This window comes from Filicampus tigris, chromosome 5 (genome assembly GCF_054856515.1).
Source record: "Filicampus tigris isolate MCC_2025a chromosome 5, RoL_Ftig_1.0, whole genome shotgun sequence".
Lineage (NCBI taxonomy): Eukaryota > Metazoa > Chordata > Actinopteri > Syngnathiformes > Syngnathidae > Filicampus > Filicampus tigris.
This window is the reverse complement of record NC_141221.1, coordinates 16,734,657-16,762,012: the sequence shown is the minus strand read 5'-3', so window position 1 is coordinate 16,762,012 and position 27,356 is coordinate 16,734,657. Positions and strand designations below refer to the sequence as shown.

General features: G+C 39.9%; 2 protein-coding genes across 6 annotated transcripts in view; one reads left to right on the top strand and one right to left on the bottom strand.

Annotated features, from left to right (window-relative positions):
• Positions 1-21,426, bottom strand: part of prdm6 (PR domain containing 6) — a 36,657-nt gene extending 15,231 nt beyond the window's left edge. The window contains exons 1-7 of one of the 5 annotated variants that reach the window (XM_086030123.1): positions 21,048-21,426; positions 16,799-16,837; positions 13,641-13,798; positions 11,740-12,302; positions 6,231-6,382; positions 5,890-6,048; positions 992-1,062 (exon numbers count right to left, since the gene is read on the bottom strand). In XM_086030123.1, the coding sequence (XP_085886249.1) occupies positions 992-1,062; positions 5,890-6,048; positions 6,231-6,382; positions 11,740-12,289 (932 nt within the window). In that variant the 5' untranslated portion in view covers positions 12,290-12,302; positions 13,641-13,798; positions 16,799-16,837; positions 21,048-21,426. Of the gene's footprint in view, positions 1-934; positions 1,063-5,889; positions 6,049-6,230; positions 6,383-11,739; positions 12,303-13,640; positions 13,918-16,798; positions 16,838-21,047 lie in introns of all 5 variants that reach the window. The other 4 variants (XM_086030121.1, XM_086030120.1, XM_086030125.1 and 1 more) reach the window with 4 other exon arrangements.
• Positions 21,122-25,700, top strand: ppic (peptidylprolyl isomerase C). Its single transcript, XM_086030126.1, has 6 exons — positions 21,122-21,331; positions 22,607-22,720; positions 22,795-22,888; positions 22,994-23,061; positions 24,200-24,316; positions 24,393-25,700. Exons 1-6 carry the CDS (start codon positions 21,227-21,229, stop codon positions 24,519-24,521), a joined length of 627 nt encoding a protein of 208 aa, XP_085886252.1. The 5' UTR covers positions 21,122-21,226; the 3' UTR covers positions 24,522-25,700.
• The last annotated feature ends 1,656 nt before the right edge of the window (positions 25,701-27,356 follow it).

Below are 27,356 nucleotides of genomic sequence, written 5' to 3'. Positions count from 1 at the left end.
CTTTAGCATTAGCCACATTAGCTAATTGGGTCCAAAGAGGTACTTTAGTGATAGCCACGTTAGCGATTAGGTCCAAACAAGTCCTGTAATTAGGTTAAGTCAAAACTACTGTAAGATGTACTAACCTAAACTAGGCTACGATATTTTAAGCAATGCTAGACTAAAATAATCTAATAGAAAGTAGATAATACATAACTATAGCCGTTTCTCAATATCAAGAACGCAGTGCACGGTCTTGTGAACTCAGCGAGTACAGTCGTCCTAAGGACGGACTGTACTTCTTAAGTACACTAGTCGCTTGGCAATTGGAACGGATGTGTACTCGTGTACTTCCTCCCGGGCTCTGACGTATTTTCGTAATACATCACAGATATATCACATGACTAGATTTCAACTTACAAACGTGAGTCCTCTCCTCCGCTGTTGTATTAGCCATTTTGATAGCAACACGAAACACATCTTGGGATATTTTCCCAGCCAAGTCTTCACAAGTCACCAACCGATGCATCCTTGGTTTAAGATAGCAGACAAGAACAACATTCGGGTATTCCGTGCGTTCTTGGTTTATGCGTATTTTCAATTGGAACAGGACTTGGGCCGTGACTAATGAGATCACTAGATCACAAGGACGTATAGACAAGAACGCGAGTTGAGAAACGGCTTATGTCATAGTAAGGTACAGTTATCTATGACAAAGCAAATGATGCTAAACTGAAACTAAACTATATTAAGCTAACATAAACTAAGATAATATAAATAATGTTGGGCTAAGACAAAACTAGCGCAATTTAACATTAGCTAAATTATAAGATAACGAAGCTATGATAAGTGACGTAAGCTAAACTTATTCAATGAAGTGCTACTTTTTTTACAGGTTGTTTAGTAGGTCTTAATGACAAGGCTAATTTAGCATGTAGCACTAGCGGGTTTGTACCTGTACTGAACGACCATCATGTTCTGCTCTCCGCAGTGTCGGGCGCATCGGATGTACCTCATCCAGCTCGATTTAACAGGATCGTTGCCGTCCAGGAAGTGACACAATGTTCCCTCTGAGTCGTAAATCTGAAACACACGCGCGTAATGCATAAATTCAACTCTGGTCATATCTATTTCTAACCTGGTTCACACCAAACGGTCTCACGTTGTCTTCATACCTGCCGGGTTTCAACACACCTGGATCACACCACGCACACACGTCTGTACCTGACATCACATCAAATCAGCTCCATATCTGTTTCAAACCAGGTTCAGACCATATTCCCACTTTAGTCATTACTTGGCTCCAACCTGGTTGTCTTTTACACCTGGTTCATTCCTGGTTGAAACCTGCTTAACTTTCAAACCTGATTCACACCGTGCAGAATAACAATGTTTATATTTGATTCCCATAGTGTTCCTGCTGTGTTCACACTATCTGGTTCACACTTTCTGCAAAGGTTGAATCAAGGCAACTGGGCAGTTGGCACTTTGTACACATCTGGTCTTCATTTAGGTCCTCTCTTGGTCACACTCTATTCATAATAATATGTTCACATTTAGATCATAAACCTGGTGCACAGCACACTATCTGCTTTACACAATGTTCATATGTGTGCCAAAGTGGAGTTGCACTTGATTCACACAAACTTGTCTCCAGGGTGTGTTCACACCCTTGTGTTCAAACCCTTGTTTATGGGTTTCACATTTAGTATTTTGGATACAGCGACAACAGGAATTTGGGACACCAATGGGGAACATTTAAAAGACTGCAGTCAGTAAAAAAAAAAAAAAAATTCCAGTCTCCTGTGAACACTGGACACCATGTTGGAGGTCTTCTTGGACACACGCACACACACACACACACCCACGCACGCACACACACACACACACACACACACACAAACATACTAACTGGAACTATAAAGACTAAAAGACATTATTTAGTTGAATGTTGCAAACAAAAGTGTTAAACATTTTCAACACTTTCTTCTGTCTCACTCTACATTATCCTTGTTTGACTTCAAAGACCACACACATATACACCCAGACGCGCGCGCACGCACACACCATTAACGACCTCTTTACATTATCACTATCTTCACATGCGGGTTTGTCCGCATTAGTGCGTGTTTATCATGACATGTATGACGTGTGTTTGTGTGAAAAAAGCCACTAATGCAGTCGTGGTTATCGAGAGAAAAGTGTGACATACACACTTAGCACGCACACATTAAGATAAACACACTTAACTCAGCACACACGTCACACAAGAGGTGATAAAAACACACTTAGCACACACGCGAGCCACCGAAGATTTTTAGCACTTTGTCGCGCTGATAACAGTTTTTATTTAGGGAGCGCCTAGCATCACTTAATATCACCGGGTATCGCAGAGCATGACTTCCCATCAGGTAGCATGGTGACAGTGCAGTGCTGTTGTTGTTATAGAGTCCAAATGGTGGAAAAGTGTTTGTGAGTGAAGATCAATGATCCCACGCTTGAGTTGTACACAAAATCAATCAAACGCACTAATTCTGCCGTTATCTGCTCTCTTCATCACCTCCTCTTCTACACGCCCTCAGCCTCCTCTTCATCGCAACTCCTCTTCCTCACGCTGCTCATCCCCCCTTTCTGGTTTTCCAGATGATTCCTACTGATACTTTGTCATCTTCCATTGAAAGAGATGAAAAAACAACAAACATCAGAAAACGGTGCGGTGTTCCTGATTCAAACCGGATTGACACCACATTCAAATCTGGTTCATACTATCTGGTACCACAGTGTGTTTACATCTGCTTCCCCACCCTGTTTTTTTTTTTCACATTTGGTTCACACTTGGTTCACGTTCACACCCCCTCTCTATTTGGTTCAAACCTGATTCACTCAAAATGGTTCCATACTGTCAGGTTTGAATTGTGTTCACCTTGCTTTCATGTTTGTTTCACAACATTTTCACATCTGCTTCAAGCTGGTTCGGATGTGGATCACACCGTATGCTACCACAATGTTCATATCCGGTCCATACAGTATTTACACTGCTTTCGAGCTTAGTTCCTAAGCGGTTTGCACTTTATTTCTACTTTTCACACCTGGTTCACTTTCACATCAGGCTCACAATTACAAAACATTCATACTATATTCACACCTGATTCACGTCTGGTTCATATATGTTTAAAACCTGGTTCACACCTAATTCACACAATTTGGTCCACAATGCTTTCACACTTGATTCACATCTGTTCCATCCCGGTTTCAAACCTGGATAGCGCTTTGTTCACACTGACTAATCCACACCGCTCTACCTAATTCCAATCCATTTAACACCTAATGCACACTACCGGAAAGTGTTTATACATGGGTCACTGTGTTTCAACTGATTTCACACCTGGTTCACATTGTTTTCACATCCAAACACACATGATGTGTCATTTTTATAGTACAGTGAATGTGGCGCCTCAAAACGGTATTTGCCGATAAGAAGACCAGGGGTCGCAGTTTTCCATTGCAGCGAGTTGGAATGTGTGTGAGGGTCAATTGGCAGGTGTGCGTCGGGGGAGTCACCGACTGTAATTTGTTCGTGACTGTTCGGTTCAGCTGCGTCGCTCGGTGTGCGGCGGGCTTTGGAAACATCCAATGTGTGACAAGAAGGTCGAAACAAATTGAAACAAAGTGCACCCTTTCACACATTATTGCACCGCAGGAACCATATTTAGAACCAGAAGCAGGATCAGGATCAACAGTGTGAACCAGCGAGCCGCCGCCGCCGCCGTCGCCGTAGCGCTCTCGGTGAGCCGCCTCATCCATCAGCTCATCAGACGTCCCAAAATATTTGCACAAGCGCTCACCCTGCTTTCTCACACTACTAGCGTGAGGGGGCGGGGCCAGCTCCGGACAACCAATCAGACACATGTACTCGCACACAAACACATGGATACAAAGACACACGTGTACCATCATGACACACACACTTACACACGTAGACATGAACACGCATTCCCAAACACACACTCAAACACGCATACATACACCTATCAATCAACCAATCACATTTGAATTATATAGCACTTTTCATACACGAAAATGCAACTCAAAGTGCTGTGCAATAAAAACATCCAAAACACAACATAAAAAGAAGACCCGCAAAACAAACCCAAGGACATATATCCACCAGTACATCAGCACTCACACACACACAAAGCACACAATCTGATAAACTGCGTTAAAAAAGACATGATATGGCACAGAGAAACCATATGAGGACACACACAAGCACAGAGACAGACACAAACACACACACACACACACCCCCACACACACACAGTGGATTATGTTGTTACCGTACCATGAAAGTCAAATGACATGCGACCCAGAGTGGTCATCTTAACGACGGCGTTATTTTAGCGCCAGCGCCACCTACAGTCCAAACGCAACAAGCCAGCTAAAAGTTTGTTTTTGTACAATCATGAGTCGCCATAAATAAAATCCCTCGCAGACACAGTGACAGCCGTGGCGATGATGTCACTGCGGTTGTTTAATAAAGCGTCGAAAGATGGAAGGCTAGCAAATAAAAGCCCTTTACGACATTCCGACAGGCCCAGTAGGATTGTGGGAATCCTTGCGGGCGTCGCGCTAGCAAAATATTTGACCGCCGAGTGAGCTTTGCTTTGCTTTCTTTGCCGCCGCCGCCGCCGCCGCCGTCGGATTCACGACAGCTCAGCCGTCACGGCCTCGTGACGACTTCGCGGCTTTTCCCTGGAAATGCGCGGCTTTCCAACGGGAATCTTCAGCTTCCTCGTTGGGCATCAACACGGAAAAGTACAACTTGTACGCACCATGTTTACATCTGGTTCATAACTTTTTGAAACGTCCGCGCACATCTGCTTCACACAGTCGTTCAAGTGCTTACATAGTGACTTCACACCTAATGGGAATCAAGTGTGATGGTACCTGGTTCAAACTATCTAGTACACGCTGTGTTCGCACACATTTCAAACCTTCAACACGTTGTCCGCCACACACATTCCTTAAACATCGCACCAGAGTCACACCTGGTTTGAATCAGGTGTGAAAGCGGTGTGACACAGATGTGTTGAATCAATCAGTTGTGAAGCGGGTCTAAACTGGGTATGAATATGTGAACTAGACACACAATAGTGGTGAACCAACCTGCTTCACATTGTGTTTAGGTCCAATTCAGACCTGGTTCACACTTGATTCACATTGTCTGTGTCACACTGAATGGGGCATGAAGACAATGTGAACCGGGTAGAAATGAATCTGTCAGGAATCTGGTCTGTTGCAGGCAGAGGCGGGACCGGCGGGCTGTTGACAAGTGATTTTGCGTTTGTAGTCTCCTTGCTCTTGTTTTGCAAGCGATTTTTGTTGATTGTTTTCTTCTGGCACAATTCGCCAGCGACCTTTGTTGAACTTTTGCAGATGTGAAATGTATTTTTTCCATAAATAAATGTAGTTAAATACATTTCTTCTCCTTGTCTGTGTTTTTGGGATCCACCCCCTTCCAGTTCCCACTGGAATCCATGACAGAATCTGGTTCACATTGTCTTCATGACCGATTCCCAATATCTGTCACACTGAATTGGGCATGAACACAATATCAGGGCAGATTTAAACCCGCTTGACACCTGGATAATACCCGCTTCATATCTCAGTCAAACTATCTGGTCGACACTGTATTAACCGTGTGTTCACGCCGGGTCCCTGTTTAGCTTTGACCTGATTCACATTGTTTTCATGTCTGATTCAGACCTTGGCAAACATGGTTCACACCTGAGTCACACTACTTTCACATCTGGTGCATTTAGTTTAAATCCCAATTTGGATATATTCATTCTTCACGCCGTCTCCAATCATTTTGTCATAGAAAGGTCCACAAAATAGCATGTCTGTTACCTCCCACAAGTGTCGTGTATTCCTGGAGGCTCCGCAGCGGACTTTGTCCAGCGTGAGCGGGGTGCCCTGGAAGGGTCCGATCCAGGTGCCCTGGGGAATTCTTTGGGCAGCGCAGATTCCGTACCCCAGGCCGGGTAGTGTACTGGTGCACAGGCACACCTACACGCACAAGCGATTGATGGATGAGGCGTTTCGAACAGAACACGCTTTAGTCAAGTCAAGTCAAGTCGAGTCTTTCACAAGTTTCAGCCAAGCGAGTCTCAAATGCTAAAATTGGCGGATTGAGTCTGATGCGAGTCAAGTCATGTGACTCGAGTCCCCCACCTGTGGGGGGCGCTCACCTCTCGGGGTAGATCTCTGAGCCAGTCGGGAACGTCGGGAAGGGTGAGGGGTGCCGGGGTGGCACTGCTGGTGCCCACCAGCCTCCGCAGGGAGTGAAGCGGTCCGTGCATGGGACACTCACCGTTACGGTTGTCCGCACACATGTCGCAACCTGGAAGGAAAATGTTCACAGTGAGGTAACATTCCGGTAAAATCGCACCTCGGTCACACTATCGGATATACAATGTGTTCACAAGGTGTTTACACTTGGTTCGTACCTGTTTCTAAACTACCTGTTACAGATTGTGTTCACATCTGATTCATATCTGTTTCAAACCTGGTTCGGACCTCGGACAAAGAATTTTGTTCCTGATTCCCATTTACCTTCGACCTTGTTCACACCTGAGTCGCAGTGTGTTCGCAACAGGATTACCCGATGCAGACCTGGTGCACATCTCAGTCAAACAGCTTTTTAAAAACTGGTTCCCGTTTAGTTTCTACCGAGTTCCCAACATTCTAACATCTGTTTCTTACCAGCTTTAAAACAAGTTCAAACCGCAATCACATGATCGAGTCCAGATTGTGTACAGCACACACAGGAATTGTTTTTTTAGTTCCTACTTAGTTTCAGTTTCAGCCCTGGCAAGCGAGGTTCACACCTGATTCACACTGCGTTAACAGCATGTTTACATTGGGTCGTACTAGGTTTGCACCGGTTTCAAACCAAGTTCACACTGTCTGGCCAACACTGTGTTCCCAGTGCTTTCAAAATTATTTCACACTACCTGTTTCACATGCTGTTCACACTGCTGTCAGAACTAGTTGATTGAGATTGCATTCACATGTTGTTTATGTTGCTTTCACAACTAGTTCACTTCTATTTCATGTTGTTCTCACACCTGATTCAGCCTTGTTTCACGCTGTATCAAATCTGCTTCACACCTTATTTCACGCAATCTGGTTCACACACTGGCACCACTTTCATAACTAGTTCACACTTGATTCACACCAGTTTTGAATCTGCTCCATTCTATTTGGTCCACACGGTGTTCCCACAGCTTTCACAACTAGTTAAGATCCAGTGCATGATGCATTTCAAACTGGCTCACACTGGTTTCAAATCTGCTCCATACTACCTGGTCCAAAATGTGTGATCAATGCTTTCACAACTACTTCACAGATGGTGAATCAAACCTGGTTCTCACCAATTTCAAACCTGGCTCACAACTGTTTTTACACAATCTGGTTCATGTAGTGTTACCTCTGCTTTTACAAGTTTCACACTTGATTCACAACAGTTTTGAATCTGGTTCATAAGGGCTGGAATGATACACTTTTGTCCCAATCCAAAATGCCCGATATGTATTGCAATACTTGAATATTATAAAAAAATATATACCGGATTAAAATAAACTGAGGCATGTGTTTCCAAAGTTTTAACTTAAGTGCCATTTGACATTTATTCAAGTGTCACGATTGAAAAGTGCATAAACTGTTCCAGTAACTGTTCCTGATAAACAGGAGTGCAATAAATAAAACTCCATTCCCAAAAGCTCAACTTAAAGGACCTCGAATGTTCCAAAAGTATGTTATAGAACGTGCGAAACATAACATAACGTAATCGAAAGTATCGATACTTGGTATCGGCATAAAACGCTAAAATCACGATACAATATTTTTCCCCAGCCCTATGATTCATACTATCCACATTGTGTTAACAATGTCTTCATAACTAGTTCACATCTGTTCCATACTGTTTTAAAACCAGATGCAGGATTGGTTCACGGTGTATCAAATCTGGTTCACAACCGATTTCACACTTTATGTTTCACACTATGTTCACACGTCTTTCGCAAATAATTCACATCTGACCCATTTTGTATTCACACTAAACTGGTTTGTACCTGATTTCGAACAGTCTGGTTCACACACTGTTTCCATTGCTTTCGCAAATAGTTTACATCTGATTCCTATAGTCACACCGGTTTCAAACCTGTTTCACATTATCTGGTCCACACTGTTTTCACGATGCTTTCACATTTGATTTACATCTGATTTATATTGTTTTAACACATGGCTCACATCTGATTTCATACTTTTTAGCTCTCACACTGCTTTCATGGCAATTTCACATTTGATTCACATTGTATACACACCTGACTCTCACTGGTTTCAAACCTGCTTCACATTATCTGGTCCACTCTGTGTTCACAGTGTTTTCTGAATGTTCCGGAAGCTGGCCTGCTCTTGTTCGTTTTTAATGTTTGCTTTGGCCGCATTCAAATCATTCCTGCCATATTTCCGTCCCGAGCGTGGCGGCGCGTCGGGGTGAAAAGCGTCGGTCGCAGCGCCGCGGCGTGATGAGTTGCGACACTAATTGACGTCAATAATTGAGGCGCTGATGATTATCTGGACTGAAAAAATTCCCAGCAGGAAGTCCCGCTTGTTTTCCTTTGCGTTTTTCCCAAATTTGAAATATCGGCAGCGCAGGAAGAGTGACGGCCGCTGACGGATGAAGTCATGAAGTACGCGGCAGCCGACTTCTTAATGCTCCGCTAAACGGGAACAATGTCAAACAAACATTCCCACTTTAGGACGGGCGGGAAACTTCTCAGAGTTGATGTAGTCAGAATCAGATCTCACGACAATCAGAAGCTTGTCTCCATGTTGCCAAGCAACAACACATCAACACGCACACATTCTTTTAGATTATACGACATGAAAATGTGTTTAGCTATTATTTTGGTGGATTTAAAACCTACATTTGATCAAACTACATTTTGTGATTTGTAAATTAATTTCTTGATGAATCAACTCAATTCGCAGATCAAAAATGACGCATGTTAATGAATACTTCAAGTTTCCCGATAACGCAACTCAACTCTATTTATAGAACACTTCAATTCATAACATAAAAAGAGGAACATCTAAATTTGTTGTTAAAAATCAACATTTGCTCTTTCATTTTGATTCACGAATGAAATTTGTTGATTTAAAAACTCAATTTGTTGACAAATAAACTGCATTTTTAATTTAGAATTTTAATTTCTTGATTCCTAAATTCTTAAGTTAATGAATAAATTAAAAATGTTAATTTTTCGATAAATAATTTAAATTTGTCGTTTAAGAACTACATTTGCTTTTTAATGAATTGCATTTCTTGATTCATGAATAACTGTTTAATTGAAGAGTACTAATATTGATGAATGAATTACATTCGCTGATGAATAAATTAATTTTCTTAAATCATTTAAATTAGTTGATTAAACATTTGTTCATTTATAAATTAAATTTCTGGATTCATTAAAGAATTTTTTTGTTGAATAAATTCATTGATAAATATCTAAAAGTCACGAATACAAACTATGTTTGCTCTACATTTCTTGATTCATAAATGACATATGTTGATTAAAACTAAGAAGTCAAAATACAAATAAAATAAGAATAACATTTGTTTATGAAAAAAATATGTGGTTGAATATGTCATTTATTTAGTTCAAAATAACCTTTGTTCAGTAAAAAACATTTGTTGCTGAATAAGCTAAATTTCTTGTAAAAACGTTTTGATCAATCAACTAAATTTCTTGACTGAAAACAAACTCGCTATTGATGAGTAAATTGAATTTCTTGTTTAAAAACATCTGCTGATGAATAAATTACATTTATTGGTTAATAAGTTCAATTTGTTGAGGAATAAATGCATTTGATTGAGTAACAATGAGAAAATGAAAATGCAACGTTGTGGGTATTCTATCAATCAATAAATCACATTTTATTTATATTATACTACCAGAAATACAACAAACAAAACAACAACAACAACAAAAAATTGCGTTCTGTCTATCAATTTGTGGCAAATCCAGGTGCAATGTGGGACATGTAGTTGCCCCGGCGGGGCAGCGACGAAATATAAAAATGAATCAATAATTTATTAAGTTACAAAAAAAAAAATCAAACTGTCGAATAAAGATCAAATTTTGCGTAGTGACGCGGTACTTCTAAAAGCGCACGTCATCACACCAACGTCAAGATGATTACTTGTATCCAATCTAATTGTATAAGCTTGTCATGTGAGTCGTAGTGTCACGTGACCTCAGCAGAATGTTATGTTAGTTACTGCATATTATTATTATTTTTATTGTATGTGTGTGTGTGTGTGTGTGTGTGTGTGTGTGTGTGAGACCGCTTTATTTATACACTAAACACTTCACTTTAACACACACACATGTGCGTGGCCCCCCGAGACCTCCATATGGTTGTGTTGGGATGATAAATAGCGTTCTGCTGGATCGATCGACCCCCCCCCCCTTTTCTCGGCCCCCTCATCACCCAGCACATCCCCTCCTCTGTAAACCCCCCACGCCCACCCCATGCCCGGCCCCCCCAACACAAAACTATATGCAGCAATTAATTCCCGCTTGTCCCGCCATCCCTCATCGGGCCTGCCGGCGCGTATCGACGCAGATTACTGCTGATGAACCGTTTTATCACACACCCACACACACGCACGCGCACACACATCTTCATCACGTCACTTCCATGACAACTTTCAACACGGCCAAGACGTGAGCGCAAACACACGTGAGGAAGAAAATCATCTACATTTTGTCGCTGAGATTCAAAATTGGAAATGACATCACTTTTAAATGTTGTGAGTTTGGGTGTAAATGTCATCTAAAGTACACAGAGACTGTCATGTGATTTTAAGATACAAAGTACAATTATATCATTTTAAATACTGTGAAATTGTGTGTGTGTGTGTGTTTGAAATGTATTTTTTTTTTATAAATGACAAAACGATACGATTGTATTCAATACGCAGTGGTCACGTTCAATGACGCATTAAGTGAAGATTATTCATTTTGCTCATCAATAATTTGAAAGTGAAATCTGATTGATAATCAATCACAGCTCGGGGCCACTGACCTCTGATGTCACATGTCCAAAAGAATCCGCCATCATTTTTACAACGTTTTTTTTTTTTTTTTTTTGCCTTGTTTTGGATATCAACATCGACTTTTTAAATATATATTGTTTACTTTTTAAAAATAATTTTCCTCTGCTAATTGCACTTTTTGTTCAATGTTTTTTAAATAAATATTTAGATGGTAAAAAAAATTACACAAACATTGTTAGTGCAGTTAGTTGGAATTGAAATGAATTTGAGGAAGAACATTTTTTAAAATGTTAAAAAATATATTTTGTACTACAATCACCATATTAAAATATATGTATTTTCAATTACAAATTAAGGTAAAATATGCATAAAATGAATATTCAAGACGTATCAATAGAGTGAATTTGTAAATAAATAAAACAAAGTACAACAATAGATAATTGGAGGTATAAAATATTTCATTACATCCATTTCATTACGTAACCTAAGTTCAAAATGATAGGTTGATTGTAAAAAATCAGAATTAAGTTTTAAAAAATGATACACACACAACACTTTAGTCTCATCATGTACGTAAAAAAACGAGGTATGTATATGTACGTATGTCTGTGCACAAAAGTGTGCGTACGTACGGTTGTTGACGTCGGCGTTGTGGCTGCTGATGGGTATGATCTCCATCCTCTGTTGCCCGTACAGGAAGAAGTCCAGCTCCTCGGCAGTCAGCTTCATCCTGCCCCCCGCCTGCACGGCCTTTCCGCCTTCCTCGCCGCCGCCGACGCTCTTCACGCTGGACGACACCACCCCGACACCCGCGCAGCTCTGCTCCTTCACCTGCAGGAGGCGTCCCACCGCGGGGTTCTCAGCAGGGGGGACCACCCCCGCCGCGTCCCCTCCGGGACCCCCGGGGCCCACCGGAGCCAGGGCCTGCCCGTAGAGCGCCATGTGCTGGGCGAGAGGAAGTTGGGCGACCACCACGGAGGAGGAGGTGGAGGAGGAGGCGGGCGCCAGGGCGGCGGCCCCCGACGAGGAGGTGCAGTGCGGGGGTCCCGAGGGCGAGGGTAGGGGCGGCTTGAGCGGCGTGTGCGGGAAAAGCTGCTGCCAGTGATGAAGGTACGACGACGCGTCCACTTTGAGGAAGGCCGACGCCGTCGCCGCCGCCGATGCCTCGCCTGGCTTCAGCATGGCGCCACGCCGTCTGCATGGGGGGGCATGACAGCTGTCAATCATCTGCATCACACACACACACACACACACACATTTGACTTCACTCTCGAGTCACATTTCATTCATGCCTTTCTTCAATCAAAATCCAGGATGTCAATTACATACAAGTCGTATTCTTTCTTGAAAGTAATTTTCTGACACGGCAAGTGTTACAGTAAATTATACTGCACATCTTAGTCGATGTTGTATTTTATGACATACTTCATTTAAACTCACAAGTATGTGCTATTGAATCTAATGACATAAATGTATGACAGTGAACTTGTACATAAAACAGTCAATTTTATTCCACTTCATAATCACACACGTAAATTACTTTATGATAGTGTATTTAATGATATAATTAAGGGTTTGAAATCATAAATACACCGTATTCAATTTAATGCATAGAATTGTATGATTTAATGGCGGCATAAATATGTTGAATAGAATTGAATGATGACGTAAATATGTCATTGACACTTAAAGATGCATAAAACACATCTATAGTGCAGCTTTTTAAAGGTTTTGATTGACAATGGATAAATATTGAAAATTACATACATACACATATATGCTAACATTTGAAAAAAATGAATACAATAGTCAAAAGCCACATACAAAATTTAAAAAAATCGAAAGAATGGCAAAATAAATACAAAGACATTAATAAAATGAAAATAACTTCATCTATATGTCATTTGATAAAGATTGACAGGTGAAAAAAGGCCTAATTTTCATACGCATGCGGAATTTTATTGTAAAATGCTGCTGTTCAATTTCTTTTCAATCAATCAATATGCTTTATTAACATAAATTTATGTAAAAATGAACATTTATAGAAGTATTTGTTTTGGATGTCGACATCACCTTTCACAACAAAAGCCCAATAATCGAATAGCACATGTGCCAAATCAGCGCCTATTTTTGCTGAAATGTTTTCAAAAATGAAAATTAAACAAGAACACTCATGTTTTGCTGCAAGTATTTACAAAAAAAAAAAAAAAAAGAAGAGAGGAGGACGTGAGGATGTTGCGTTTGGTCCACTCGGTCGAACCTTCTTGACTTTTTTGGGGGTCAACTTGTGAATCGGACGCACACAAAAACAAGAAAACGTCATAAAAGCGCGTGCTCAATTATTAAAACGTTTACATGTTCACTGAGTCAAGACGTCCGCAAAGTTTTTTCACGTCCAAGCAAAAAAAAAAAAAAAAAAACATGCAGTGCTGGCAGTCAAAAATAGAAATGACAAAATGATGAAAAAGAGAGTTAAAAAAAAGTGTCATAAGAACAATAATAATAATAATAATAATGATAACGATAAGCTTACCGGTGCGGTGAGGCTGTGCGCGTGTGTGCGGCTGAGGAGCGCTGACGTCCGACCTCGATTCTTCTTCTTCATGGAGGAACACTCACTCACACACTCTCACACTCACGCACACACACGCACTCTCTCTCTTGCTCTCTCTCATTCTCTTTCTCTCATTCCTCGAACCCAAAGAAGAAGAAGAGGAGGAAGATGATGTGTCCCGCGCGCCTCCGCAGCCAAAAAAAGCAGCACGTGATCATTTGCCGCACGCGGCCCCCTCTCTCTCTTTTTCTCGGACCTCCGACACACACACACGCACGCATGCACACATTTTCCCTGGTGACACGCAGCCTACATGTGACCTTTGAACTTGCACACTGACATGTGAAACTTTTTTTTTCTTAAAAAAAAAAAAAAACTGGCAGGACAATTTTTCAGGTTTTTAAAATGATAAAGAACTCATTTGCATATCAGACCAAGCCCCTCCCAACAGGCACCTGCTCGTTCCGGCCAATTTAAATGGCCGATATCTTCCCTTTTCCTATTGGCCAATTTTTTTTTTTTTTTGCATATTTTTTCCCAATATGAACACATTACAACATAAAACAAAGATAATGGTATTCAAACAAACTGTTTTTTTTAATCGGTTAAAAAAAATCCTCAGATTTTTGCCAATTTTCTCTGTTGTTAAGTTAAACACTTACGGGCAAAATAATGTAAAACAGTTACCGTTAAATGTTCTGCCTTTAAGTCACATCTTTGTGGGACCCAAAAACGTTATTTAAGTCATCATATATTTTCGGAATGAATCATATAATTAATCGCTTATCAGAATTTTATTCTGCCAAATATCAGAATTGGCATTGGCCTACAAAAACATCCATATCGTTTGGGCCCTATTTTTTATGAGTCGACACCTGGACTAATGAGTTTAATTCATTCCATGGTCAAGCTCGTAACTGAAGTCACTCATATATCAAATTCATTTTCCCAGTTAAAATGAACGGAAATACAATTAATCGGTTTTCAGACGCCAAAATAACACAACTAATTTCTGTAATGCATTTTTTCGAAAGAAAAATAGCAGTGTACAGTGAACCCCCGCTATTATATAGCGAAAGTCACGAACTGAAAAAAAATACAATTGACGCTCCTTATAAATGCCAGGGCAAAAAAATATTTTAAAAGCTGATAAACTGGGGGATCAGGCCCTGGAAAAATTGTTCTGAATAACGTGGAGAGGTTCCCAGAGGAAATCGGCAAATACTGAGGACCTGAAGTACCAAGTTGCAAATACACAGGGTTCCACCGTATTGTAGAAAAGCATTATTTGAAATAATCAAATGAATGTAAAGAAATAAACTGGCATTAATAAGTGTAATTACTGTACGTACTGTGGTATTCATGTGTTGGACGTGCCTTTAAGGGGCGTGGCCTAGTGAATCACATCAGGAGTTTGCGTCCGTTAGTCTGCAGTGAGTGTCTGAGTGGGAGTTGTGCCCGACAGCAGCTCCTTATGAGTGCTTTCATTTTGTGTTTTTGACTGTTTGTCGTAACACAACCAACAAAACAACTGATGTGAAAGAACAAATGCTATGCAACTAGCGTAAGCAAACAAAAACAAATTACTACGACAAAACGAATGTAATGCAACTTCAACCACAGGTAGTCCTCATATTACGACGTACGCGACCTGCGACGTTTCGACTTTACGACGCCCGTGCCTCCTCCTCCATTTTGTCCCCAGCACCATATTAACTACGTCTACATGCAGTCAACATTCAGGTTAAAGTCAAAATTCAGATTTTGGAAACATTCTGAATATCCCGTTTACATAATTGAGCGTACAGAGTTGCTCCGGCATTTGAATAAGCCACTGTGTACGGCGACGCACGGCGTCATGACTCAAATGTTACTTTCAACTGTCAATAAAACACTTGATATTCACACAACGCACTTCCGCATACAAGCACTTCCTGTACTACAAAGACCAGCATTCCTTGCGGTTGAGCAATGAGCATTCGCAGAGTGTCTCGATCGTGTCTGTTTGCGCGCCGGCAGTATCTTTGCCTTTTTCGCCCTCCTTCTCCATCCACTTCTCAGCAGTAATGCTAAGTACGGCATCTTATACTTTTTATTTTAGTGTACTTTCATTTTTTTATACCGAGCATTTTGATTTCGACTTTAACAGTGACATCCGACATACGCCGAAATTCAGGTCACATCGCCAGTGTAGGAACGGAACTCGTTCGTAAAATGAGGACTCCCTGTATATGTAAATAACCAAATGAAAATTTTAGTTTGGATGGTTAGGCGAGTGGCGCCCTCTGGTGACATCAAAAGGTATGACCTGTGTTTGTTGTTATTTGACAATCAGTTGCTGACCACAATGTCAATCCCCCCCCCCCCCACCACCACTGTTTGACTCACTCTGTTTACGGTGAAGATTATTACTATTATTACTTGCTGATTGTTATTATTAGCCCGACTGGCCAAGACTTCCTTAGCAACGTGTGTGTGGTGTGAGTGTGGGTGTGCGTGCGTGCGTGTGTGGCAGACAAGACAGATTAGAGCTGAGCTCATTGTGTTTTTGGGTCGGTCTTGTTATCCGCGACCCGTAGCTTGCTAGCCGTCTGCTGCGGGGGCACGCACTACACACACGCACACACATACGTGCACTTTTAAACACACATAAGCAGCACATCAGTCAGCGAGCGCAGGCGCGGATAAGGACACGGGCTAAACGGCGGAACACGCAAAGGCGTGCGTTGTTATGACTAGCGTCGGCGTGACAGCCGCCATCCGTCATCCTGGCGAGCGGCTCTGGATTGATAAGGAACAAAAACACAAACACGCCAGCGTCTCCGCATGAACTCTCGCCGGCCCAAAAAACACTTTTTCACTTTTTTTTTTTTTTTTACAAAAATCCTGGCTAGCGAGGTAGAGGGAGAAGGTCACCCCCAGCGCGTCACTATCGAATCACATTAGCTGGCTAGCTTTTAAAAATACAAACATGTCATGATTAACACGACATGTTGAATACTTGATTGTTTTGAATGTTGATAAAGTAGTCAATAAAAAATGAAAAAAATAAGTGGACTCGACATGTTTCCCTGAGGGCTGCCATATTCCATCATCATCGCATCTGAAAAGAAGAAATACAAAGAAAAGAGACTCACCCATTTGCCAAGTCATGTGGTTGTTATTTGACAACAATCCTGTGTGGAACAAAAACACAACTTTTTAGTCACCTTTGTTATTATTTTAATATTCAATCAAGTCTTCATTTTTTTAGTTTTATGAAGCTCTACACAGAACTTCAACACTAATCACGCTCTCCATCAAGGAAATTATCTTTAAAAACAAAAAATCATAAATAATATAACACAACAGGACACAACTATCCAAACAACTAACATAACACACTAACAGACAACAATTCCTGTAACACAAGTACCAGAGCTGGGCGCTCTGCCTATGTGACAGAACCGTCCGTCCAGCCGTCACTGACGGATGCCCGTTTTGCATCGATGGCCGCGGCGAGCGCGGGGAGGAAAATAGTGAGTTGTTGCTGCTTGGGGGACAGTTTTGAGTGAGGGACCAGGCTGTGAACATGCTTCTAAAACACAGTGAGTCACTAGTGAAAGTTTAGTCGGAATCGCCAACGGATGCCCGGTTAAAATTAGAGACGGACCGGCCTATAGTATAGGCGAATGACGGACGACGGAAGGGTACCCACGCTGCAGACGGATGGCGACTAATGGACGCTCAATTTGTAGTAAAATACCCAGCACTGACAAGTACGGTAACACATCTGGTGGAAAACAAATAGTATTACACAATTAACATAAAACACTAGCATAACAGCCAGAAAACAATGAACATAAACAATAATGTCACATAATTACCATCAAACAACTTGCGCAACATAACAAACACAAACAAAATTACATAAAACAACTAATGGAACACGAGTGACTTAACACAATCAGCATAACAACCCACGTGAAACAATATTGCAACTCGACTATATATACTAATATACACATAAGTAACAGAAAACAACTAACGTGGCATGCTAACATCGCACAAGTGATGGAACGCAAATAATGTAAACAATAACCAACGTCGCACATCTAACATACGACTTGTTGTAACAACAAAAGAAACACAACCAAACAAATGAACAGGAAAAATAGAAAAAACGATTTCATCAATTTCCATAATTTAAAAAAAAAAAACTTTTGTTACCATTCTGAGCTATTTCAACAGTATACTTTATTAATGGGCACTAATAAGAAAACATTCATCTATTTTAGTTGTTTTTAAAAGGTGCTGCTCATGGTGGAATTTTTAATGAATTGTCCTATGCTTGTTTTTCCTAAAGGGGCAAAAAAAAAAAGACAGTGTATGTGAAACAATAAAAAAAGCAACAACAACAACAAAAAAAAACATATTTTCCTGCTGCTGCGTGAAGTGTGTGTTGTTTTTGTGTTGTCTCGGAGGAAGCGGCGGGAGGAGAATTAGCTCTTTTCACGCATTGATTAATGACTTTTCCACAGCCCAGCGCATCGGGCGATCGATGAATTAACTGCCCAAATTCATCATTTTCTACAAGGAAAGCTAATTATTTGCACACAAAAACAACTTATTAACAAGAAAACACACAAACACATTCACACACACACACACACTGCTCCCAATCTACGCGTCAACTTTAACCCCCGCACGCACACTTCAACTGGAAATAAAACATCTTCATGCCTAAAATAAGAATAAAAAACACATAAAACATGAGATAAAAAAAGTGAACTTGAGCACCACACAAGTAACAAGAAAATAACTACCGGAACACAATAAATACAAAAAAAAGACACAACTCACAAGAAAACAACATAACACAACTTAACGCATGACAACAGACATGAGAACAATTCACTTAGCTAATGTAACACAACTGACATAAATACACCAACTAATAATAACGTCAAAATATGACATACTACTTATGTTGTTAAACAATTGACAAAAAACAATGTAACACAGCTAATGTCACACAGTTAACAAAACAAGTGCAGCATTGTAACACAGGTAAAGGACCACAAATAACATCAGTAACATAACACAAATACAATTTAACAAATATATGGTCACTGTCCTATGAAAAACACTTACATCCATTTTTTTCAATTTTCTTATTTCTACGTGAGTGTTTTTTCTGTGTTACAAACATCGCATTAACGTGAATATTAAAATTTTTTCCAAAATTGGACATAAGTGTTTTTCACAAGACAGCGACAATGCATCACTTTGACATTTTACTAAAAATTGAGCATCTGTTGTTCGTCATCCCGGCACCCCTTGAACCATCCCCCCTCCCTGAAGTAGCCCAATACAACTTAACTTTACACAGGTGAAAGTGACACAACAGAAAACAATGACCAAAAGACAACAACTAATAACGTAACAACATTAACATAAGACAATTAAACAAAATAAACTAACACAACTACCAAGAAAACAATTTGTGTGTGCGTGTGCACGTCACTTAGCTATGAATAAGTGTGTGTGTGCGCGCGCGTGTGGTTAAGGTCCTGTTTGACATTCAATTAAAACATTTACATTCCTGCTTAATTAATTCAGTGGACGGCGGCGAGAAAAGACGAATGGACGGGTCGCTTTGACAGGAGGCCGATAAAACTACACACTCACACACACATTGCGTGTGTGTGCGCGCGTTAAGGTCACCGCAGGCTGACTATTATAATTCATGTGCATTGACAGATATTCATCAGGGACTTTTATTCTCTTTTGCAGCTTTGCTTCCCTTCAATGCACTAAAACGATACATTAAACCTTCAGTTCATAAAAACGCAACTGATACTTAATATTAACTCTTCATTCAAATAGTATGAACTCCTCAAACTAACACTATTAACTCCTTTAAAAGAAAAAAAAGACACTATTTAGCCCCCATACAAACACGATTAAATGGCCTCATCGTGTACCCAATTGGAGTGCCTAAAGAGCACTCCGGTACTCTTTTTTTGGGGGGAAATTCTGAATAACCAAATGGTCCATTTCAACAAGGCAATCCATGTGTGTCATCACTAGGGCTCCCACAAACGATTATTTTGCTAGTCGACTAATCACTAACACTAGTCGCGATTAGTCGACTAATCGGATAATATATAAATCGCAGAAAATTGCAGCAGCAAGCTGCTGCTCTCATAATAACCACCAATCGCTTACAGCTTGAATTCTTTATGTACAAACTAATCGTAAAGACAATTAAGATGATAATACATTCAACTTGTATTAAACTTTGCAACCTAAGCCATCAATCCTGACATGTTTATAAATGCGGGAGCAACTTAAATTGATGGCGATACTCTGGCCTTAAAATTTTTTGCTGTAATTCTGTAGTGCATTTTAAAATGGAACCAAAACTATACATTATGCAGTTGCATTAATACAGTGAAATGATCTATAAAAACAAAATTAAATACTTGTAATAATCCATAGTAGCTACCATATGTTAGCATTCTAAATAGGACAGTGTGTTACAAAGTTACATCAAACACATATCGTAACGTGTGTACGCTAACTGCGGCTAGCTTCTAGACACGACTGTGCCTAATTTGGCCGAATTTGTTGTCACTGTATATGCAATAAAAGCGCTAGACGCTGTATCTCTCTTACTGTCTCTTTTCAAGACCCTCCACAAATTACATACCTGTAATCTAAGGTGATGTGGCATATATCAAATAAAACGTATTTTTATTCTGACTGCTGTAGCAAACACCTTTTCTCATTCTGAGTTGGCAGCGGTAGACCAGTTCTTACTGCATAATAATGACGATATCTGTCATTAAGGAATAATAGGAAACATTCAATTCATATAAATATTCACAAATGTCAATAAAAACACCATATATAGTCAAGACATAATTTGAAGTTCGTCATTGTTAAATGTAGCCACAGAATATAGATGTACAATGTTTTGCAGATGTATGTCGCATTTTAAAATATAAATAAGAGCTATTGTTTACAAACGCTGTATATCCATGTTATGTGAAGCAGGTGCAGATTTACAATGTTTTTTTTTGTAGAATTGCTTCAAATTATCGTTAGTTTAAAAAAATCAAATATCAAGATTTTTTTAGATCATATCGGCCACCCCTAATACTAATTAATGATAAGTGACATGACTCACTGCGAAAGTCAGTGTGATGACGTCATCGTCACTGAAGCTAATGCTAAGCTACATGGTCTAGACAAGATGAACATGTCAATGTGCTATATCATCAATATCAGACAATGCTGAAGTATTTGAGTCACACTGCTTGGTTAGTCTTCAAATGACACGTATTTAAGTACTTTATAAGTTTTTAAAAACTTTAATGTCAATAAATGTCCACATCTCACCTTTCCCTCTTTCCCTGCTTCGCCTTGATGGGCGCAACTTCCATTCCGCTGGTGAGGAGAGGAGAAGTGGGGAGGGGGTTGCTCTCGCTCGCTGATGACGTGTCCGCCAATGACGCTCTGTTTCTCCGCCATCCTCCCAGCTGAGCGCCGCTGCAGAGATTCCTCCTCTCCGGAACCAGATGGAGCCTCGCTCGATGCTGTTGCTGCTGCTTCTGCACGCCGCCTGCCTGCACTCGGCGGCGGCTTCAGGGAGCGGAGTCAGCGGACCCAAAGTCACCGAGAAGGTTACGTATGAGGATTTTTGTGTTTTTATTAGCATGCTCGGTATGTGTGTGTTTTTGTTCTCTTGTGTGCGCGCGCAGCTTCACACGTGTGCCCGCAGGCTTTCCCGCCAACTCACGTGCTGCACTTGGTAAAGCTTGGTTATCACGATAACAAGTGAGATCTTAGATGCTATCTTACTTGTTTAGCTACACTAGAGAGGTGGAATATTATGAATAGTTGTCTAATAGTTTAATTCGCTGCATTAAGAAAGTAGCAGACATATTGTTCAATTAATATATCATCTACAGTTAATATCATTTACTAAATAATAATATCGTATGGAGTTCCAGTGATTATATGAGAGTAGACAAAGAGTTAGCTTATCTATTTTTGATGGTGTAGTCATCGGCCTCTTTGAGCGGGTACTCTCGCTAGCAGTCAATTAAAAAAGTTTTTTTTTTTTCAAAAACAGTAGTAATTTACAACCAAACCTTTTTCTTTTTACTAAAAAGGTGAAACACTATAATAACTATGTTTTTCCTATCCATAAAATTGTAGTTTTCCATTGTAGTTTTCCACTAAAAGTAGACTGAATATTTCAAGAACAAAGGTGTATTTTGTTATTCAAAAGGTTATTGTTATGCTATAGCATTACAGCAACAAACAACCTCAAGAAACAAAGTCGGATTTATATAATTCAGTCGTATTTATCTCATTTAAGGGGAATACAATTGTATTTTTCATAATTAAAAATACACATGAGAATGAAATTGGGTGTTTTTCTGTAAAAATCAGAAAAACAAAACCTTAGTTTTGGGAGAATAAAGTTGTCAGGTTTTTTTTTAAACTAAAACACACATAATGTTTCAAGGATGTAGTTACATTTTTTTCCAAGAAATAATTGAAATTTAAAAATGGATAATTGGATTTTTTCACTAAAATAAGCATCATAACATGAGAATGAAGTGGAAATTTAATGACAGAGCAGGTGAAATGTTATCAGAGTAAAGTGAAAGGTGTATTTTTACAAGAAAAAAAAATCTTATGAGAATGATGTCTTTCTTTTAGAATAAAGTCGGTTTCTGCTCAAGAATGCTTGCTTATTTTGAAAATAATAATGTGTTTGTTCATTGTTTTTTTTTCATAATTTGATAGACTCATGTTGGGATTTCAGAACAAGAAATCGTTCTTAGACATCATAAATGAACTTGTATTTAAAAGAATAAAATACAAGTAGAAAAATAAAATGTCTTTTCACTTTTGGTGCATTTCATTGACAGCAATTGTGTGTGCAGGTGTTTTTTGACATCACAGTGGCGGGTCACGAGGTGGGTCGCATCGTCATCGGCCTCTTTGGAGAGGTGGTCCCGCTCACTGTCAATAATTTTGTTGCCCTAGCAACCGGAGAGGTAAGACTGTGGACCATGAGGGTTCCCATTAAATCAAGTGTTCCTAGTGTGTGTGCTTGTGTGTTTGTTTGTAGAAAGGTTACGGCTACAAAGGCACAAAGTTCCACCGGGTCATCAAAGACTTCATGATCCAAGGAGGAGACTTTACTGCCGGAGATGGAACCGGAGGTACCACCACCATTACTACCATGTTAAAAATCATGACAAAAATTTGTCAGTATTGGTGACAACTCAATGATGCTAATGCTAAGATATGTGCTCGTCTTTGTACAGGTCACAGCATCTACGGGACGACGTTCCCTGACGAAAACTTTAAACTGAAGCACAGCTCAGCAGGATGGGTATGTCATTTGCATAATGCCTTTTTTTTTTTAAATACAATTTATATACTACTTAGTTAGCATTTAGCTTGTCTTGATAAACCAAAATCTTTCAGCTAGCTTATTACTTATTTATTAAGATATGTAACGTTTTCTTACTGGCTTCTTAGTTCACTCAGTCAGCGAAATTAAAAAATGCTAATATTATGGGCTGAAATACATCAATAGCATAGCCACTTTTAAAAATATAATTAATACACCACTTAGCATATAGCTTATCACGATAACACAAAAATGTAGTTCTCGTAACAATGGGTTGGGAGTTAAGTTGCGTAACATTTTCTTGCTAGCCTCTTATTTCACTCAGTTAGCCCTTTGAAAATGCTAACATGTCGCACTAACATTTGGTTATCGATTATTGTGTGAAACAAGCAATGTGCTCGACAATCAAATAAATGGGCCAGCATGTTTATGTAGTCACCATCCATCCATCCATCCATTATCTTTACCGCTTATCCTCACAAGGGTCGCGGGCGTGCTGGAGCCTATCCCAGCAGTCTTCGGGTAGTAGGCGGGGGACACCCTGAATCGGTTGCCAGCCAATCGCAGGGGACACAGAGACAAACATCCGCACTCACAATCACACCTAGGGGCAATTTAGAGTGTCCAATGAACTTACCATGCATGTTTTTGGAATGTGGGATGAAACCGGAGTACCCTGAGAAAACCTTATGTAGTCACCATTAATGCTAATTCTGACCAATGTGCTATCAAAATGTGTGTTTCTTGAACTTCTTTAGCTAATTAGGTTATATCCATGTTGCTCATTTAGGTTAGCACTTGTAGCTCACATGCTAACATTTTTACCTTTTGAACATGTCCTTTCACGCTTCTGGCTTGCTAGCACATATTCAAACTCGAGTTTTTACATGTGTAATGTTAGCATTTGGCAAGTTGAGGTTAAAAAGCTAAAATAGCGTCTTTGAAAAAAAAGTAAAATCGTATCTTTCAAGAACTTAAAAATTGTATGGTTTCCGTTAAAAATGAAATAAACTTGTACTTTTCTTAAAAGCTAAAAATCTCTAATATTTATGAGAATAAAGTTGGATTTTTTTCTAATTGAGGAGAACAAAATTGTATTTTTTTATTTTTGTTATAGGTAAGCATGGCTAACGCAGGCGCAGACACCAATGGCTCGCAGTTCTTCATCTTGGCCACCAAAGCACCCTGGCTGGATGGGAAACACGTGGTTTTTGGAAAAGTCCTGGACGGCATGGTGCGTCCAAGCATGTTCTTTATGCTTTATAATATTAATAATCGGAATTAAAAAGCATAATGGTGTAATTTGACAGTCTGTGGTGCACACCATCGAGCTCCAAGACACCAACGACAGAAACCTGCCGTACGCCGAGTGCGTCGTGGTCAACAGCGGACGAATCGCCGTCAAACAACCCTTTAGCGTCGACGTGGACAGATGGTAGATCATCAAGAATATTCATACCATTCAGAAGAATCTTGAAGAAATGTGAAAACTTGGCACATTTGCTAGCAGCAGCATGCTAGCAACTGTTTTTGTCTTCTACATCACGTGACATTTAACCATGTCAATGTTTTTTTTAATGTCCAACAACATAACGTAGCACAAGAAAATGGAAAATTATCTTAAAATGTCACTTTTAAACTATAGATTAATTTATACATTGTTCATTTGTTAGCACAATATTGATACATCGCTAGCAGTGGTTTTAATGTGAAATTATCAATACATTTTTTTAAAAAGGTAAATAATTGTTTAAAAAGTGCCAAATTTACACATTCTTCATTTGTTAGGGAGCTACCGTGGTAGCAATAGTTTTGGTCATCTAAATCATTTGATTTCCTTTTTATTAAACACCAAGTAAAATGTTTTTTTCATTTGGAAATGATCTTAAAAAGTGCCAAATTGACAGATTCTTCATTTGTTAGTGAGCTGGCAACAGTTTAGTCTTCTGAATCATTTTAATCTCTTAAACGTTATTTTTTTTAACAAAAAAAAAATCGGAGTAAAATATTTTGTAATTGGAAATTGAAAGTTACAAGTTCTTAATTTGTTCACGAGCCTGCATGCTAGCAGCAGGTCAACGTCTAATTAATGTATTTTAACCTCCTAAGTGTTTTATTTAATGCATTAAGAGTTTGAAACTAATAATTTAAATACACAAGTGTTAAAATCATCCAGATAAACCGTTTATGAAATACATAGATTTATTTTTCAATATGATCGATGCACAAAATTGATCAAGGTTCAATTTGAAAGACAAAGTGAATAATCTGTTAATGTCAAAAAATGTTTAGTTGGTGCTATGATGATGATTGACAGCTGCACGTGCTGTTTTTGCTATGCATTCACAATATTATCTTTTCAAAAATGAATTGAAAACATATGCAAACTGTCGCGATACAAATGCACATTTTAAAAAGACAAATTCATATCACATTAAACATGTTTACATGAAATTATGCAAACTAACTTGTTAGTGTCCCGCTTCACTGTATCACTATCATAGTGTGAATATGATGTCATCAGTGATGTCATAAATAGATCATGTTCCAGCCGCGGTACATGCTTTTATTACCACCAATATTATTGTTATTGTTGTTTACAATAAATTTCAGTGCCAAACAAACTGCCTCCTTGTTGGCCCATCTTTTTTTATTATTTAATTACATATTCTTCATCAAAACATTTTTTAACAAAGTATTTTAGCATACTAGTAGTTTAATGGGGAGTAACGTTTCTATGGAAACAAAAGACAACATTGACTTTGTGTTTAGACAACAAAAAGCGTCTCTACTCCTAATTGACAGCTGGTGTTAGCGGCTGGCGCTTCCGTGCTAATGACAGCGGCGGCGTAAAGGTTTTGGCGTGGGGGGTTTTGGTGGTGGGGAGGGGGCTGACAGGCGGCGTGACACCGGAAGGCGCTAATGAGCACATTTGTTTTGGCTCCGGACAGACAAGACGCTAGCCCACTAGCGGACGTTAGCGAGGGGAAGAAAAAGACAAAAGGTCAAGAAAACAAACAGAAAAGCTCAAGAGAAAACAAGAAAATACATCAGCGTAACTCAAATGTCAACAACTACGCAAATCAAGAAAATAGCTGCATTTTTACAGCTGACATGCAAAAACAAACACAGCACACAAAAGTTAATCACATTTGTTGCCATTGCAACAGCTCCTGTTTTTTTCTTCTTCAGCAGGTTATCAATTAGTTTTCAAGTTAGCATTCAACAGGTAAGCATTAGCACTCATAGGAGCAATTGGCAGGTTGGCTGTTAGCTCACAAGGTAGCATTTAGCAGAGCTGGGAATCATACGCTTGTGGCGTAATTTGTACAGGTGGAAACACTTTTTCAAACATGTACGGCGTACATCGCGACTCTGTACGGCCAATGTCAATTTAATCAGTGTTATCCGTTCCTGTTTTTGTCGCCTAACCGTAGTCGGGAGAAGCAGGGGAGAGAGCCTTCTCCAAAACGGTGCAGCCGTCGCACGTCGTCGAAAAGGGGGAACCCAGTAGCCCAACAACACACGTCAGAGGGAGACAAGTGTCTTCCGCGAATACCGCTCTTCATCACACATGCGTGCAACACACCCGCACAAGTTGTCACAAATATCCGCAACATCATGTTTACTTTTTTTTTTCTAAGATGATTAGCGGTCACGTGACAGCAGCCGTTCGAAAATAATGTGTAAGATTACATACAGATTACAACTTTTGTACACAGGTATGGGGCATTTTACAAAAATTTGGCGGTCCGTTTATCGCCTTCCGCCTACAGCCGTGATACCCCTCCGCCATCTGTTTATCGGCCATTTTGTCCGGCCAGACCAAATAGTAATCGCCTATAGGCCGGTCCGACCACCATTTTAAACGGGCTTCCGTAAGCCTTTCCAACTACCAACGTTGGAAAATCGACGATTACATAGACGGGAAAAAAGCCGTCAAGGTAGCATTTATTTTAGAATTCGCTCTTAAAAATTATGTCAAGTGAATTCCACAATGCCTTTTTCCCACATTTGTACGCTGGTAGCGTTAGCAGTTCACAGGGTTAGCGCTTAGCATTTCATGGCAGCGGCGTGTTGTGTTGATGACGTGTTGGTGTTGACCTTTAGACAACACTGTCCCAACGCACGCACACAAACGCGCGCAGACACGCACGCAGGCAGGCAGAAGGCGTCTGTGTGTGTGTGTGTGTGTGTGTGCGCGTGGGTGTGCGCAGGGGTGTGTGTGTGTGTGTGTGAGTGTGGTTAGTTGGTAATGAGTCCTGTCATCCTTC

What these genes read in the sequence shown, in the direction of transcription:
- ppic (XM_086030126.1), top strand. Translation starts at nt 21,227, where the DNA reads ATGGAGCCTCGCTCGATGCTGTTGCTGCTGCTTCTGCACGCCGCCTGC. An exon ending in TTGCCCTAGCAACCGGAGAG is followed by an intron (nt 22,721 to 22,794) that starts GTAAGACTGTGG and finishes GTTTGTTTGTAG; the next exon opens with AAAGGTTACGGCTACAAAGG. An exon ending in GAAAAGTCCTGGACGGCATG is followed by an intron (nt 24,317 to 24,392) that starts GTGCGTCCAAGC and finishes GTAATTTGACAG; the next exon opens with TCTGTGGTGCACACCATCGA.